This window comes from Rhinopithecus bieti, unplaced genomic scaffold (assembly GCF_001698545.2).
Source record: "Rhinopithecus bieti isolate Rb0 unplaced genomic scaffold, ASM169854v2 scaffold_61298, whole genome shotgun sequence".
Taxonomy (NCBI): domain Eukaryota; kingdom Metazoa; phylum Chordata; class Mammalia; order Primates; family Cercopithecidae; genus Rhinopithecus; species Rhinopithecus bieti.
In genome coordinates, this window is record NW_016823727.1 from 395,046 (window position 1) to 412,793 (window position 17,748).

General features: G+C 42.9%; 2 protein-coding genes across 2 annotated transcripts in view; one reads left to right on the plus strand and one right to left on the minus strand.

Moving 5' to 3' along the window:
• The window catches only part of AMDHD1 (amidohydrolase domain containing 1), a 22,814-nt gene extending 7,905 nt beyond the window's left edge, over window positions 1-14,909 (minus strand). The window contains exons 1-5 of the mRNA XM_017861764.1: window positions 14,621-14,909; window positions 8,325-8,431; window positions 6,127-6,191; window positions 4,092-4,369; window positions 523-745 (exon numbers count right to left, since the gene is read on the minus strand). Coding sequence (XP_017717253.1) covers window positions 523-745; window positions 4,092-4,369; window positions 6,127-6,191; window positions 8,325-8,431; window positions 14,621-14,757 — 810 coding nt within the window. The 5' untranslated portion in view covers window positions 14,758-14,909. The remainder of the gene's footprint in view (window positions 1-522; window positions 746-4,091; window positions 4,370-6,126; window positions 6,192-8,324; window positions 8,432-14,620) is intronic.
• Window positions 14,910-15,512: 603 nt separating this feature from the next.
• CCDC38 (coiled-coil domain containing 38) overlaps window positions 15,513-17,748 on the plus strand; it is a 67,358-nt gene continuing 65,122 nt past the window's right edge. Inside the window, 1 exon segment of the mRNA XM_017861756.1 lies at window positions 15,513-15,730. The gene's annotated coding sequence lies outside the window, so the exon portion shown is untranslated.

Here is a 17,748-nt window from a genome sequence, read left to right on the forward strand (position 1 = left end):
TTGAGATGGAGTCTCGCTCTGTCCCCCAGGCTGGAGTGCAGTCGTGCGACCTCGGCTCATTGCAACCTCTGCCTCTGGGTTCAAGCGATTCTCCTGCCTCAGCCTCCCTGAGTAGCTGGGATTACTGGCGCATGCCATCATGCCTGGTTAATTTTTTGTATTTTTAGTAGATATGGGGTTTCACCGTGTTAGCCAGGCTGGTCTCAATCTCCTGACCTCGTGATCAGCCCACCTCGGCCACCCAAAGTGCTGGGATTACAGGCGTGAGCCACTGTGCCTGGCCAATTCTTTTTCTATTAATACACCAGTGGATGATAATGAAAGTAAATGATCAGCAAAAAAGTAAGTTTTTAATAGAGGTCAGCGTTTTCAAGTCTCAACCAGACCAATCTGTACACTGTTCAAACAAATTTCCCCATTCAGTATCATTTCAGAGGGCTTTGAGGAAACTAATTAAGTTTTCCATAGCATGAATGTGCAAGAATGAATGTTGATGAGGGGAAAACTAAAAGTCAGCCACACCTCAGCAGACTTCATTGGGTGGAGTTCATCCCCATGGAAGTTAATCTGTAACCCTATGTCTTTTCCATGTTGAAGAATCCTTCTGGTGGAATCGAGATCAAAGACACCTTTCTCACAAAATACGTCAATATTGTCCACGTGTATTTCCCCATTTCTGCCAAGTTCCTTCAGCTTTGGGAGGTGGTTATTGATGATATCATCAGCAGCTTCAGTAGCAGTTTTCCTCTGGGGAGGAAAATGAGATTGACATGGGCAAATATTAAAAACAAAAAACAAAAGGATAGGGTTATCTGGCATTTGAAGAACCTGAGGAGCAGTAGAGGTAAATGACTTCAAGCCTCAGAAAGGTAGAGAAAGACTCAAAGCTATAACTCTGGGCTCTTAACTATTGGGCCATGCTTACATAGTTCATCCATTCTGGCAGACCTGTGTTACCTTTGGGGATGCCAGCAAGGCTACCTGGTTGAAAAGCTTAATTTGGTTGGGTGCGGTGACTCATGCCTGTAATACCAGCACTTTGGGAGGCCGAGACGGGCAGATAACTTGAAGTCAGGAGTTCGAGACCAGCCTGGCCAAAATGGCAAAACCCCTCTACTAAAAATACAACAATTATCCGGGCGTGGTGGCATGTGCCTGTAATCCCAGTTACTCAGGAGGCTGAGGCAAGAGTATTGCTTGAACCAGGGAGGTGGAGGTTGCAGTGAGCTGAGATCAATTACACCACTGCACTCCAGCCTGGGTGACAGAGCAAGACTCTGTCTCAAAAAGAAAAAAAAAAAAAAAAAGGCATAATTTTCCTGTAAAGGACACTCAGAGGGCATCCTGGATACTCCCCTTACCTAAGCCCAGTTGTCACCCTGCCTTTTTCTTCCTCCACAATGTTTCCTGAAGCACTTGCCTTAGACTTTCTGTCTCACCGTCTGGGGATATGGGGAAGGAGGATAGTACGAGGCTCTGAAATTCTCTCTAAAATTCTGATGGAGTTGGGCATGGTACCTCATGCCTATAATCCCAGCAACTGGGGAGGCTGAGGCAAGAAGATTGCTTGAGCCCAGGAGTTTGAGGCTCCAGTGAGCTATGACTGCACCACTGCACTCCAGCATGGGCAACAGAACAAGACTCTATCTCTAAAAAAAAATTAATAATAAGAAGAGTAGATAAAATAAAGTTCTGCAGTAGTTATATGTTAGAAAAGCCTGGGCTTTTAGAGTCAGGTAGACACAGAGTTCTACCACATGGTGGTCACATAACTTAGGAGATGCTCTTTAGCTGTTATTTGAGCGCAGGTTTTACCAATGGGAATCAAGATGCAGACCTCAGAGGGTCACTGACAGATGAAGAAAATTTTTGTGAAACTTTAGCCCTGTATTTGGCACACAGAAGGCTCTCACTCAGCAAAACCATTTGAGTAGGTGGGTAGAGGTGGACTATGAGAGACAGACACTTACAGAAGTTATTTCTTTCTTTTCTTTTTTTTTTTTTTTGAGATGGAGTTTCGCTCCTGTTGCGCAGGCTGGAGTGCAATGGCATGATCTCGGCTCACTGCAACTTCCACCTCCCGGGTTCAAGAGATTCTCTTGCCTCAGCCTCCAGAGTAGCTGGGATTACAGGAACGCGCCACCATGCCCGGCCAATTTTGTATTTTTAGTAGAGATGGGGTTTCTCTGTGTTGGTCAAGTTGGTCTCGAATTTCTGACCTCAGGTGATCCACCCACCTCGGCCTCAAAATGCTGAGATTACAGGCATGAGCCACCATGCCTAGCCTACCAAGTTATTTTTAATTCTCAAGACAACCATATAGAATAGGGTGGCATTTAGCTCTGTTTCACAGATGGGTAATTCATGTTCAGAAAAGTTAAGTCATGACCTCAAAATCACCCAGCTGGAAGTAGCCAAGCTGGATTCAAACCCAGGTCTGGCATCACTTCAAACTGAGACTTTTCCACCATGCCACACTATTTTCTACTGAAAAAGAAAGCAGACTGTTATGCACTTTATATTCTGTTTGAAAAAACATATACTGTTTTCTATAGAGAATGTCTCAAGAGTCTCAGTGAAATTTTAAGCTTTAATAATTTCAGAAATATAAATGCTAAAACTTACAATAAAGATCACTGGAAATATTAAATACTTATGTTTCTTTTCCACATAACTAGTTTTGTGAATTTTGAATAATAAATTTTAATGTTACTTTTTTAGTTCCTCTGATCGAAGATGATAATTAACATGAAGGGTTAATTTTTATTAATATTAAATATTTATATTTTCCATTACACAGTGACTATAGCTAATAGTAATGTATTGTTTTCTTAAAATTGTTAAAAAATAGATTTTAAGTGTTCTCACCACAAAAAGTGGTAAATATGAGGTAATGCATATATTAATTAGCTTGATTTAGCCATTTCACAATGTATACATATTTTAAAACAACATACTCTACACAATAATATATTATTTGTCAATTAAAAAAGACATTTTTTTTTTGAGATAGAGTCTTACTCTGTCGCCCAGGCAGAGTGTATAGTGGCACAATCTCCACTCACTGCAACCTCCGCCTCCCCGGCTCAAGCGATTCTTGTGCCTCAGCCTCCTGAGTAGCTGGGATTACAGGCATGGGCCACCACGCCTGGCTAATTTTGTATTTTAGTAGAGATGGGGTTTCAACGTGTTGGCCAGGCTGGTCTCAAACTCCTGAGCTCAAGTGATCCACCTGCCCTGGCCTCCCATAGTGCTGGGATTATAGGTGTGAGCCACCACACCTGGCCTAAAATATAAATTTATTTTCCAAAGTTTCCAAAATCAGATAAATGTAAAAGAAATTTAAACAATTAGATTTTTAAACAATGATTGTAAGTCTGTAGTATTATATTTATATATCTAAGTTATCAGTGCTTAAGACCTCACTAAGACTTTGGAGGCACCTTATGCATGTTCAAGTCCTGGGTTTCTTTTAGATAGTTCAGTTGGCTGTTGGAACCATGAGCCTTCCTATTTAGAAATTCCAGGACCCAAAGGAACTCTGGAAAAGTAAAATGCAAGTGCAGAAAGGAACAGAGTTCTCTACAGTAAGGCCATGTAGGAGGAACTTTTAGATAAAGGGGAAGGCTAAAAATCATTTACAACAACAAAACAAAAATGTTTGCTGTTAAGAAAGCAAACAGATGAACAAAAACGAAACCCTTTGAGTCACCTAGACCACGAGGTTTGAACTACCTCCTAAAGAGTGTTACTATTAATTTCTAAAGTGCTTTTAGAAATGCTAATTATCATGGGAAATTATTCAAATTAATATGTGTAATTTTAAACGACCTACAAGGGGCCATTTCTTTTTCTTAACCCAAAGAGCTTGAAACAGCTCTTCTATCATAATTAAAGGACTAGCAGACTGATGAGGCCAAGGGATCGACTTCCTAAAACCAAGTCTGCGGGATGAGTGGCCATTAGAATCAGGTCTTTCCAAAGACTTCTACCCATCTCCCTGCAAGAGCTAAAGTGCTAATGCACCTCCACCCCCGGGGCTCATTTTCAATGCTCTGAGTTAAACCTCGGTCCCCACTGGCTAAGATTACTTAGGCACTGAATGAGCTCCGCAGTAGGTAGCCGAGATGCCGATGTCCAGCTCCCGCCGGGCGCGCTCAATCACGCGCAGCATCTTGAGCTCGGTCTCCAGGTCCAGGCCGTATCCGCTCTTGCACTCCACCAGCGTGGTGCCAGCCTTCATCATGCACTGGAGACGCTGCTGAAAGGAGCGGAACAGCTCCTCCTCTGAGGCTTGGCGCGTGCGCTCCACGGTGAAGTGGATCCCTCCTCCGGCCTGGTGAATTTCCATGTAGGTGGCCCCTGCCAACTGAACACACGCCTCACCCTTAGGCCGGCAAATGCGAGGAAGTTGCAGGGAGGTCTGAAGAATCTACCTCCAGGGGCAATATTATGTAATGATTAAGAAGCCATATGGCACGGGCACCAATCCATCGGATTAGAAAAGTGCTGGGATACACAGTCCTGGAAGCCCCTAGTCTGCCAGACACTGGATTGTGGGGAGTTCCAAAGGGGTCCCGGGAAGACACTGGAGTGGTAGAGATGGGAGATGTGGTGGGTGTCCTGTTGGGATCTCAGGGCAGTGGCAATTACAAACTGGCACAGGCCGGGCACGGTGGCTCACACTTGTAATCCCAGCACTTTGGGAGGCCGAGGTGGGCAGATCACAGGTCAGGAGTTCAAGACCAGCCTGACCAACATGGTGAAACCCCGTCTCTACTAAAAATACAAAAATTAGCTGAGTGTGGTGGTGCGCACCTGTAGCCCCAACTACTCGGGAGGCTGAGACAGGAGAATCGCTTGAACCCGGAAGGCGGAGGTTGCAGGGAGCGGAGTTTGGGTCACTGCACTCCAGCCTGGGTGACAGAACGAGACTCTGTCTCAAACAAAACAAAACAAAACAAAAACAAAACAAAACAAACAACAACAACAACAAAAAAACCTGGCACAGGAGTATTGCAATATTTTAACAAGTCAATCAGCCCACAATGTGTACTTGCCAAGTGTCAGCCCTCCCTCCATCCTTCAGCTTGTTTGAGAAAACAAAGCTTAAGCAAATCAGGAGTTGCAGGGAACCCCGTTGCAATTATTCAGATCTCCACTAAAGCGGCCCCGGGAAGTCTCCTTGTCTCAATATTTGGCCATCAGAGTTTGGAGCTTGAGCTTTGTCACTCAAAGAGGCTCTTTCTGGGGTCCCACTGGGCTCCAGTTGCTCTGGGCAGCAAGGAGTATGGTGCAGAGAAAGGATGCAGGCCTGGGGTCTCCTGGCCAGAGTTTTCATCTGGGTTCTGCCATCCTCCAGCTGGTGGCCCTAGTCAACACTCTTCCCTTCTCTAGACCCGGCTGTCTCCATCTGCACAATGAGAGGACTGGACTGTAAATCTCTTTCTCCATCTATACAATGAGAGGATTGGACTGCTTTTGGCTCTGAAATTCTGTGATTTAATAAAACAGTCTTAAAAACAGCTCTAGTTTGTTGAAGAAGGTACATGATATCTGAAGAAAAGAATTTTTTTTTTTTTCTTTTCCTGAAATAAGCCAGTTTAGCTGCCAGGAGGCACATTTTTTTTTTTCTTTTTTTAAAACACATGTGAAAATTGCTCCAACCAGGGATTTAGAAGTTGGCTACAGCTAATATATGACTAACGCAGATTACATTTTGTGATTCTTAATAAGTCTCAGTTTTCTGAAAAAGAGAAAAATATAAGACATTTTATTTTGTGATTAGTAACATATTTTCCAAGCTTTACTCCAATGAATGGCGATTTTCAAACTATTCCTTGGAGCCCTTTCAAAAGCTACTAGAGATAGTGATTTGGAATGGGAATGTGTGGAAGGAAAGAGAGGGAGACATTAGTGGGCAGGAATAGCCCTGTGTATAATACAATGATTTGGGGCAGATATAAATAAGTTTTGTTGTCATTTGTTTCCCATGCCCAAGCAAGTAAAAATATCCATTAAAAAATATGTTGACATATGTTGCAAAGCTTGATAGCCTGCTAACTCTTCAGCAAAAGACTTCATATTTGTGCTTTATTTTGATTTGCCATGATTGGTTGCAGTTACCTTCATTGCAAATTCGTGAACTCTTTCACCAGCCCATACTGGATGTGTGTGTGCATCCACCAAACCTGTAATCAATAAATCAAGTTATCTTACAATTAAGAAATAGAGAACACTTAGACAGCAGGCAAACAGCAGCACTACACCCTGCTGCTCTGGGGAAAGCGTGATGGTAGCCACCCATTTTGAAGGAACATGAAAGGAAGAATTTGTCTGTCTGGTTCCCTTGACAGAGAGAAAAGAAGACTGCCCTGTTGTATGGCTAGTCTAGAAAGCTTTAACGAAGGAGGGGATGCAACATGATGAAAATATCCCTTACAGAAATACAGCTCCTTTTGCTCAGTAAGTCCATGCTCACCAAATAAGCTTTCGTTTTATTTTATTTTATTTTATTATTTATTTATTTTTGAGAAAGGTTCTCACTCTCACCCAGGCTGGAGTGCAGTGGCACACTCATGGCTCCCTACAGCCTTGACCTCCCAGGCTCAAGCAGTCCTCCCACCTCAGCCTCCCTAGTAGCTGGGACTATAGATGTGCACCACCACACAGGCTAATATTTGCCACGTTGCCTACGCTGGTCTTGAACTCCTGGGCTCAAACGATCTGCCCACCTCAGCCTCCAATGATCGACCTGACTTGGCCTCCCAAAGTGCTGGGATTACAAGCATCAGCCACTACATCTGGCCCAAATAAACTTTGAAATCAAGTTATCAAGCCCCCTAGTTGAGCAAAACCATGAACCTTATCACAAGGAATAATCTAGATATGAAAACATAATACTACAATCCCCGCCCCCTGCAACTCTGAGAAGGGAAAATATGAAATCAGAAAGATGAATCTATCTTCAAGAAAGAAATGTATTTTAATTAAGGAGAAACTGTAAAGCAATCACTTGAAACTGTTGTTTATCCAGATACAGTTCAGCAAAGTGTTTCTTTCCAAAATATTTTAGATATCTTATGGATTAAATGACTCATTATTGGCTCTGATTGGACTAAAATCAAAAGCCCCTACTCAGATTGCTTTCTGCTATATTCCTCCTTTTCGTAACATTTCACCCTGATTTTGTCTCCTGACCCTCAAGAATCATAAGGAAGGCCAGGCATGGTGGCTCATGCCTATAATACCAGCACTTTGGGACACTGAGATCAGCAGATCACTTGAGGGTAGGAGTTCGAGACCAGCCTGACCAACATGATGAAACCTCGTTGCTACTAAAAATACAAAAATTAGCCAGGCATGGTGGTGCATGCCTGTAATCCAGCTACTTAGGAGACTGAAACACAAGAATTGCTTGAATCTGGGAGGTGGAGGTTGCAGTTAGCCAAGATCACACCACTGCACTCCGGACTTGGTGACACAATGAGACTCTGTCTCAAAATAAACAAACAAATGAAAACCCATCAGACAGAAGCTCTGTCAGATGTGTACAATAAACATCTAAAGTATAAAAATTTTTATAAAATAAAATATAAATATAAAGCCCTTTTGTTTGTGTAGAACTCAAAGTTTATGAAACTTGTTTTGGATGATTACATGAAGTCATACAACATAGTTAATGTAGGAGATGATGATTAATAAACTGATTCTGTTGTCAATCATTAAAGATATAAGTGAACTGCAGTGAAAGCTCTAGGATTTTTTTTTTTTTTTTTCTTTTTCTGCCCAGAGCTGGATCCTTTGTTTCACACCCTATACAAATTTAGAGTATTTCTGGTAGTAGAGATAGCAGTTGCCTTGTTAGCCTCTCCTATGCCATTGGAACTACTCCTATGAAACTATGAAACTGCTCCTATGGATTAATAAAGTTCTTTTGACTGTTTTTGAACCTAAACACAACACAGTTGGTTTCTATTCAGCATGTGAGTGGGAAGAAGTGGAGTCTAATGAATGGGCTTGATTCCTAGGTTGCCTTTTTCCTGTTTAGGAACCTTGGGTAACATATTTTACCCTTAGCCTTCAATTTTCTAAACTGTAAAGTATAGATAATGATACCTCCCACACAGGGATGTTATAAGGATTCAAGGTGAAACCATGTTTGAAAGCAGTTAGACAATCAATAATAGAAATTCAATACATGGAACTATGATTTTTTAAATATTATTTTGAGACTTTAAAATAAGCTGTTACTCTTCCTCTTTACATTTCAGGAGCTACTGTTAAAGCTACTTGTAGACCTTTACTGAAAAAGAGGTAAATACCTGGTAGAATACATTTCCCAGAGCAGTCAATTATTTCTTCAAAAGTTTCTCCAGAAAACTGTCTTCGAATAACATCAGCAGGACCAATAGCTTTTATAAACCCATCTCTGAAGAAAAATCAAGAAATAGTTACTAAATTTGGAGAAATCTTGTTAGAAATCTGATGAGTGACTTAAAATATGTTTTCAGATGCTTTGGTGTTAATTAGTCAACATTTACTGTGTTTCTGTCTTGAACCTGAGTCTTTGGAAAAGCATCTCTAGCCACGTTCAAGACAACCATAAAAGACCCAGATTGGCCAACGCCATCTTCAGCAAAATAAACAAAACTGGAGGAATCACATTACCTGACTTCAAATTATACTACAGAGCTATAGTAACCAAAACAGCATGGTACTGGCATAAAAACAGACACATAGACCAATGGAACAGAATAGAGAACCCACAAATAAGTTCATACATCTACAGTGAACTCATTTTCAGCAAAAATGCCAAGAATATACATCAGAGGAAAGACAGTCTCTTCAATGAATGGTGCTAGGGAAACTGGCTATCCATATGCAAAAGAATGAAATAAAATCTAAATGGGTTAAATCTAAGACTTTAAACTATGAAACTACTCAAAGAAGACATTGGGAAAACTCTCCAGGACATTGGTTCAGGCAACAATTTCTTGAGGGATACCCCACAAGAACAGGCAACCAAGCCAAAAATGGACAAATGGGATCACATCAAGTTAAAAGGCTTCTTTCTGTACAGCAAAGAAAATAATCAACAATGTGAAGAGACAACCCACAGAATGGGAGAAAATAATTTGCAAACTATCCAATTGACAATTTTAATAACCAGAATATATAAGGAGCTCAAACAGCTCAACAGGAAAAAACCTAATAATCTGATTAAGAAACTGACAAAAGATCTGAATAGACATTTTTCAAAAGAAGAGATACAAATGGCAAACAGGTATAAGAAAAGGTGCTCAATATCAATGATCATCAGAGAAATGCAAACAAAACCACAGTGAGAGATCATCTTACCCCAGTTAAAATGGCTTTTATCCAAAAGACAGGCAGTAACAAATGCTGGTGAGCATGTGGAGAAAGAGGAACCTTCGTACACTGTTGGAAATGTAAATTAGTACAGCCACTATGGAGAACAGTATGAAAGCTCCTCAAAAACTAAAAATAGAGCTACCATATGATCCAGCAATCCCACTGGTAGGTCTATATGCAAAAGAAAGGAAGTCAGTATATTAAAGAGATATCTGCATCCCATGTTAATTGCAGCACTATTCACAATGGCCAAGATTTGGAAGTACACTAAGTGCCCACCCACAGATGAATGGATAAAGAAAATGTAGTACATATGCACAATGGAGTACTATTCAGCCATAAAAAAGAGTGAGATTCTGTCATTTGCAACAACATGGATAGAACTGGAGGATATTATATTAAGTGAAATAAGCCAGGCACAGAAAGACAAACTTGGCATATTCTCATTCATTTATGGGAGCTAAAAATGAAAACAATTGAGCTCATGGAGACAGAGAGTAAAATGGTGGTTACCAGAGGCTGGGAAGAATATAAGGGGAGAGGAGAAAAATGAGGATTGTTAGTTGCTAGAAAAATATGGTTAGATACAGTGAATAAGACCTAGTATTTGACATCACAACAGGGTGGCTACAATCAGCAATAATATGTTGCACATGTTAGAAAAACTGAGGGAGTACGATTGGAATGTTTGTGAAACTAAGAAATGATGAATGCTTGAGATGATGGAAACCCCATTTGCCCTGATATAATTATTACACATTGTATGGCTGTTTTAAAATAACTCATGTACCCCATATATATATACCTACTATGTACCATGAAAATTTACAATTAAAAAAACTTTAAACATCAAACATATGTAGCAGACAATTGCCGTTTGTTCCCCAAGATCAGTATTCCCTTTTTTTTTTACACTAGTAAAGCCCTAAATTTTAGCTAGACACATGATGACCCAAAATACAGACTACATTTCTCCGTCTCCCACTAGCCAGGTGTAGCTGTGAGACTAAGGTCTAGCCAGTAGGATTGTCTTCTCTTCCTATTCTTACTGGCTGGAATGCAGACACCATAACTAGAGATGGGGTGGCCATCTTGGGTCATGGAGTGAGTGTAAGAAAGTGGGCCATGGATGGGAGAGCAAGGTAGCAGGGCCCTGGCTCCTGGGGACCCCATGGAATACTGCAATCAACTAGCCCTGCATTTCCTATGTCTGGATTTTCACATAGGAGAGAAATATATTTCCATCTTGTTTCAGCCACTGTTAATTTAGGTCTTGGTCACTTACAGCAAATTCGTGTTTCCAACATGGAGAATCAGGGCTATTAACCTGAGAGCTGGAATGTGTTGCGAAAAGCAGTTAGGATAAGGGATTCAGAACGGGGGCAGAAGTGGTTGGGGTAACCTAACAAAATGTAAGAGTGACGGAGCAGAAGAAACGGGATGGAAAGAGAAGATGTTATGATAGGAAAAGAAATAACGATTATGGGGTCATGGGGAGGATAAACTTAGGGTGGAATAAGAAATTAAGTCTTTTTTTTTTTTTTTTTTTTTTTTTTTTTTTTTTTTTTGGAGACGGAGTCTCGCTCTGTCGCCCGGGCTGGAGTGCAGTGGCCGGATCTCAGCTCATCGCAAGCTCCGCCTCCCGGGTTTATATGCCATTCTCCTGCCTCAGCCTCCCGAGTAGCTGGGACTACAGGCACCCGCCACCTCGCCCGGCTAGTTTTTTGTATTTTTTAGTAGAGACGGGGTTTCCCCATGTTAGCCAGGATGGTCTCGATCTCCTGACCTCGTGATCCGCCCGTCTCGGCCTCCCAAAGTGCTGGGATTACAGGCTTGAGCCACCGCGCCCGGCCTAGAAATTAAGTCTTGAAATAGAATTTAGTATCCTGATTAATACAATTCTTCATCACTAACAGCTTTTATCTGGCCCAGTTACATAATCTACCCAGTGTGCAGTGAATCTGGTGGTGGAAAGGACCAGCAGGACTAGAAATTGACCCTTAAATGGGAAAGAACAAAAGATAATGCTCTTATGCAAAGAGTTGATGACTGACACTGCTTTAAGAGAGGTTGTTTTAACAAAGTCAGACCTAAGAAATAAATCTCTAACATTCTCCGTCTGTGCGGGAGGGGAATTTCAAGGGCACTGGATCCTTTTCCTGACCCCACTAATCCCATGCTTATCTACCTTTCGACAGTGTGGTTCTCTCATTCATTGATGGAGTCCTACCTATGTTTGAATAAAGGTGTACGTCCTTTGTTGAAGACATAATGAGGACAGTTATTGAAGGAAACTAACAAAAAGCATTCTCCCAAAAGTGTTTTTTTTTTAGGTAGCCATTAAAATTATAAAGATACATATTACTGACAGTTTGTGCTTCTTTTCCACACCTGGGAGCTTCTTCAAGATTAACTACAGTATACACACACACACACACACACACACAGAATGAGAGAGAGAGAGAGAGAGAGAGAGAGAGAGAGAGAGAGAGAACTTAAGTATGAGATACCTTTAGAGACCTAAATGAATGAATACAATAGTGGTATTTACACCCTGTGGCAGACAATCACTGAGATATTTATTTTTAGGAAGCGGGAGTTTCGGTGTCCCTCAAACCATATTCTTTTCCAGGACTCACTTTATATATCTATAGCTTATAGGGGATTGACTATTAGTTGATCTCACTGAGATTCGTTCTAATCAGGACACACCATGGTATGTATATACTTGTTGAAAAAAAAAACACACACACACAGTTAAAATCCATCCATTTCTGGGCTTTGAAATGGAACTTTCTTTCACTTCTCTGTGCTTTTAATCAGTACTCCTCTCCCTACACACACTCACACTCACAGCCTGTGTTCTTCTTGTCTACCAAAAGAAAAGCTGGATCAAGTTGTCTTTGAACACACAGGTTCTGCATAAGGGAAGTGATGTGAAAATTTAAGACAATCACCTAAATAATTCACCCTGAAAACACTTTTACCTTAAAATATTCAGATAATGAAAGTGGGAGATATACGTCAAAGCACCACGAATCACCAGATAAGTATTCCAATTCTATACTTGATTTTTGCATCAACCTGATATATAAGACAGTGATGATAGTAAGTGAAAATAAAAACCACACCATCCTGTACTGAGATCATATTTGAATGACAAAGTTCTCGATATTCTTATAAATTTATTTCAATGTAATAAATCCAACAAACTCTAAGAACAATGTAGCAGACTGGAATGAAAAAGCCCCACCTGCCAGACCACACATCAATTCCTTTCTTTTCCTTTCCCTACATTTTGTGGTTTTGATGTGAACATAGAACATGTCTTGGAACCCGAGACTTCATGTTGGTGCATTAGTATAATTTTATTTATTTATTTATTTTTGAGACAGAGTCTCACTCTGTCCCCCAGGCTGGAGTGCAGTGGTGAGATCTTGGCTTACTGCAACCTCCGCCTCCTGGTTCAAATGGTTCTCCTGCCTCAGCCTCCGGAGTGGCTGGGACTACAGACGTGCGCCGCCACGCCCAGCTACTGTTTGTATTTTTAGTAGAGACGAGCTTTCACCTGGCTGGTCTCAGGCTCCCGACCTCAGGTGATCCGCTTGCCTCGGCCTCCCAAAGTGCTGGGGTTACAGGCATGAGTCACCGCACTCAGCTGCATTGATGTAATTTTTATAAGATACTCCAGTTGCAACCCAGGTAGATATTTTCAACTTTCTAAGCAAAATTTTAAATAATATTTTATAGTAAATTGGGAATGTTTTCATCCCTTTATTAATTAAAAATAAACCAATTAGGCTGGGCGTGGTGGCTCATGCCTGTAATCCCAGCACGGGGAGGCCAAACCAGGTGGATGGCTTGAACCCAGGAGTTCCAGACCAGCCTGGGCAACACGGCGAGACACTGTCTCTACAACGAATACAAAAATTAGCCTTGCGTGGTGGCCAGCGCCTGTAGTCCCAGCTACTCGGGAAGCTGAGCTGGGAGGATGGCTTGAGCCTGGGAGGTGGAGGTTGCAGTTGAGCCTTGGAGGTGGAGCAGAGATCATGCCACTGCACTTCAACCTGGGCGACAGAGCTAAAACCTCTCTCTCTCTCTCTCTCTCTCTCTCTCTCTCTATATATATATATGTATGTATATATAGGTTGGGCGCAGTGGCTCATGCCTGTAATCCCAGCGCTTTGGGAGGTTGAGGCGGGTAAATCATTTGAGGTCAGGAGTTAGAGACCAGTTTGGCAACATCGTGAGACCCCCTCCCTACTAAAAGTACAAAAATTAGCCGGTCATGGTGGCGCGGCTGCTGTAATCCCAGCTACTCAGGAGGCTGAGCCAGGAGAATCGCTTGAACCCAGGAGACGGAGGTTGCAGTGAGCTGAGATTGCGCCGCTGCACTCCAGTTTGGGCGACAGAGTGAGATTCCATCTCGAAAATAAATAAATAAATAAATAAAATTAAACCAACCCACAGTACCTCAAAAGCTGGACTCTGGCACAATCCTAAACTGACTCAGATAAGCCGTGGTCAGTTTGTGAGACTCATTCATCATGTGCAATTGCGGCCCTGTTAGGCCCTTTGAATTCAAATTCTCATCCAACTTCCCTTGCTACCCCAGGTCGCCCTCAAACTTTGTTCTTTTATTCACATCTGGCAGGAAGTTCAGAAAAGTAAGAGAAATATCTTGTTTTCTGATAGCCAAATCTTGATTTATTATCACTCAGGGCCATTATCGTCTACATGTTCTCCATGGTTCTAAAGCTTTAGTGTACGAGACCAGGGGGATGTGAAAGGTACTTTTGAAAAATTCAGGTCTCAGAACTCCAGCCCCAGTGATGCTGATTCTAAAATTCTAGGGATAGGGAGTTGGGGACGCAAATGGAATCAGAAATCTGGCGTAAGAATAAAATAACCACAGGCCACCCTGACAAAGATGGTCTCCTGCCCTCGCTTTAAGAAGCACTGGGGAAGATCTCAACCCCTTCTGATGGTTGGACAGTGATATTTTACCAGCAGAGGCAGGACCCCAATGCGTTCCAATGGGATGTTCCTCTCTGAGCTCTTTAAACCGAATGACAACCCCAAGCAGCAGAGCGTGTTAGCAACAGGTGCCCCAAAGGCTGGCTTGCCCATGTGTCTCTGTGCAGGGACGCTTTCACGGCGTTGTTTCCCTTCAGAGTGCACAGTGAGAGGAAGAGAGGCCAGCTCCGCCCGTGGCGGACCCCACCCTACGCGCCCGGCCACTTACTTGCCCACCACCAGGCTGGCGCCCTCCAGCACCGCCAGGCTGCGCAGCGCATCCCGCGCCAGGAAGCGCTCACCACGGGAGCACACCAGCACCACTTGCTGCGCGTTCTCCAGCAGGAGGCTGTGGCCGCCTGCCATGTCACCGTGCGCCGAGGGTCTCCGGGAGGCCACCGGGCTCCGGCCACTGGCAGGACTCAGTGGAGGACGAAAAACCGCAGCCTGCGCCGCCCGGGGCCGGGAGGGTGGGGCGGGGGCGGGCGTTCGCAGCCGCTGCCCTTTGCTCGCCTCTCTCAACCCCAGCAACCGGGGCGGTAATCATTGCAAGAATGGCAATGAGTAGTAAAACTGATGAGGAATCCTCTCTTTTTTGGTCGTCTTGTCCTGTCCTGAGTAAACGAGATGGAGACTAGTGTCCCTACTTTTCAGATAAGAAAACTGAAGTTTGGTCACCCCCAGAGATCAAAGTGAGCTGTGTCGATTACGTGGTTATGTGGAAGCGGGTCAAGGGGTGGTGGGGTGAGGGCGCCCGGAGTGTTCGGGAGCGAGGGACGGGAACCTGGGGTACAGCCCCGGAAGGGGGACAATAGGGGAAACCTCTGCCCAGGGGGTTGGGGTGGGAGCCTGGAGATAGCGCTCAGGGAGAGGGCAGACTAGGGGAAAGCTGTGCCAGGGGCAGGGACCTGAGCTTGGAGGTAGAATCCCGGAAGAGGACAGAGTGGGGGAAACCTCTGCCTAGGGTACTGGGACGCGAGCCTGGAGGCAGAGTCCCGGGAGGGTACTGCGTGGAGGAAACATCTGCCCACAGGTTCTGAGGCGGGAGCCCGGGACTCAGAGGGCCGCGAGCCAAGGGAACCTGGGGGTGGGGAGGAGGAAGATGCGGTAGGGGAGGTGCTCCTGGGTCCGCGCGAGTGGCGGGTGCCGCGCACTTATCCGTTGGCCAGCTCCGTTCCGGGATCCGCTACCAGACGGTCCCTGAGATAACGCGGAACCGGACTGGGGGAGGATAGAGCCGAGACCGGAAGATCGATTGGCACCTCCGCCCACTTTCCCACAACGCCTTTCCGAAGGCTAGGTTGGAAAGGCTCCTGGATCCAAACGCAAACTCGTTGAGGTAAAACAGGTTTCAGCTCAGCGTCCGCCCCTCCGCATGCCCCCTCCCACCCCTCAGCAATGTCTGGTGTGGTCTACAAGCAACTTGCGACCAAAATTGGAGACAGAATCAAGTTTATGGAAGATGGTCTGTGACTCTCAGCCTCGTCGCTTCCTACTACCAATTGCTATGGAAACACTGCCAGGCACAGGCTTTTGTTTTGAGTCCTTAATTACTTAATTTCGTTTATACACGTTTATTACAAGCTCTGTGTTAAGTCCTGTGGAACATACAAAGACAGGAAAGGCGCTTTTCCTGCCCAACAAAGACTTTACCATAAAAATGATAGATGTGGACACAAATAATATACTATAAAAGCAGACTAAGCCTGTAAAACCACAAAATATAAAAATTAATTTCATGTCATTAAAAACACCTAGAACAGAAAGCAAAAACTCCTTTAGATGACCACAATAAATAAGAATATAATTTAGCTTCATATTATGGCCTATAAAAGAGAGATCAGTTAGGAAATAGAGAGGAAAGATAAAAATTGGAAAATATACAGACAATGTGAGTGAAAGAGACCCTAACGGTGGGTAGGGGAGGAGGCATCAGAAGATTATTCACAGCTCATAAATACAACCACAAACAGGTTGTGTGTGTGTGTGTGTGTGTGTGTGTGTGTGCATAGCTTTTAAAAAGTTTATACATATGTATTTCTATGTCTTTCAAAAGAGAAGTAGAAATAGTGGGGAATAGAAAAACATAAAGTCACTAATTCACGGAGAAATATTAAAATTTTATGTTATAAAATTTCTGCTGAAGACTTTAATCAGTTACATTTTGCAATTTTAGGCATATTTGCAGAACTATGCAATTATAGGTATAAAGGATGGGTTACAACTGTAGAAAAATAGAAAGGGTTCAATAGACTTGTCTTAGTCTCAGTTTTGTTTCCTATGAGCTGTTTGACCTTGGGGAATTTATTTACAGTAAGTTTCTTGAAGCCTCCGTTTTCTCATCCTTATCACAGGGAAAGCTATTTTTACTTTATGGGCTTGTCTGAGTTTTAATAAAATAAAATATAAATCACTTAGCCCAGTGCCCAGCTCTAAGCAAGTAATAGGTATTATTACTATTATTAGTTTATTTTAATCCTGCTATTTGTCTTGCTGGCCAATTAAGTTAAGGATTAGATTTCAGCCAATAGCATAGTTCCTCTCCTGACTTCACAGACCATGTACTTAAAGCTTGCAAGTTCTGGGTGAGTCTAAAAGAAATTATGTTTCTTTTTCATAGGTATTTATGTTTGTGAGTGAACTGTGCATCTGATTCACAGTTCAGACAGACAACATTACCTGATAAGCTCCTGCAAACAGGAGTTTTGCAAAAGCAGAAAGGATGAGTGAATTTCTCTCCTTTGTTACTGTTCAGTGGTTATAGATGGATATGGATGACACATTTTTCCTTGGTAATAACCAGCATCCTGATAGCAGCTCTTATAAAGTACTTTTCACATTATCTGACTCATATATGCTGACTCTTTAACCCATCCTTCCTTCCTCTTGACCTCCAGGTTTTTTTGTTTCGGTTTTTTTTGTTTTTACTTCGCAAAAGGGGCAGTCAGAAATGTCAACAGAAAAGTCCATACTAAACAGCCTGACGCCAGCAGTGCCTTAAAGGTCAAGCTGAAAGTAATTTCCTCATCATTGTGCTGTGCTCTGATCCGGTCAAAAGAGGCAGCGTGTGTCTAAGCAGGCCAAGGACCCAGTGGCTCCTGGCTTTTAGGTAAACAAAAAATTGCTAGCTCTGATCTCTCTACACCATCCAAGGACACAGTTCACAGCCCCTTTTCCTAGTATTTGTCCAAGGTAGGCGGAGAGGTGGTGGGAAAAAAAATGGAAGGGCATTGGGTCTGAGAGAAACGGTCTAAATCCTTATATGCATGTGAAGATAAACATTGCTTTTTTTCTCACATCTAGAAATTCATTTTCATTGGGTTTTAGAAGGAGTTGTTGCAAAAAACAAATAAACTG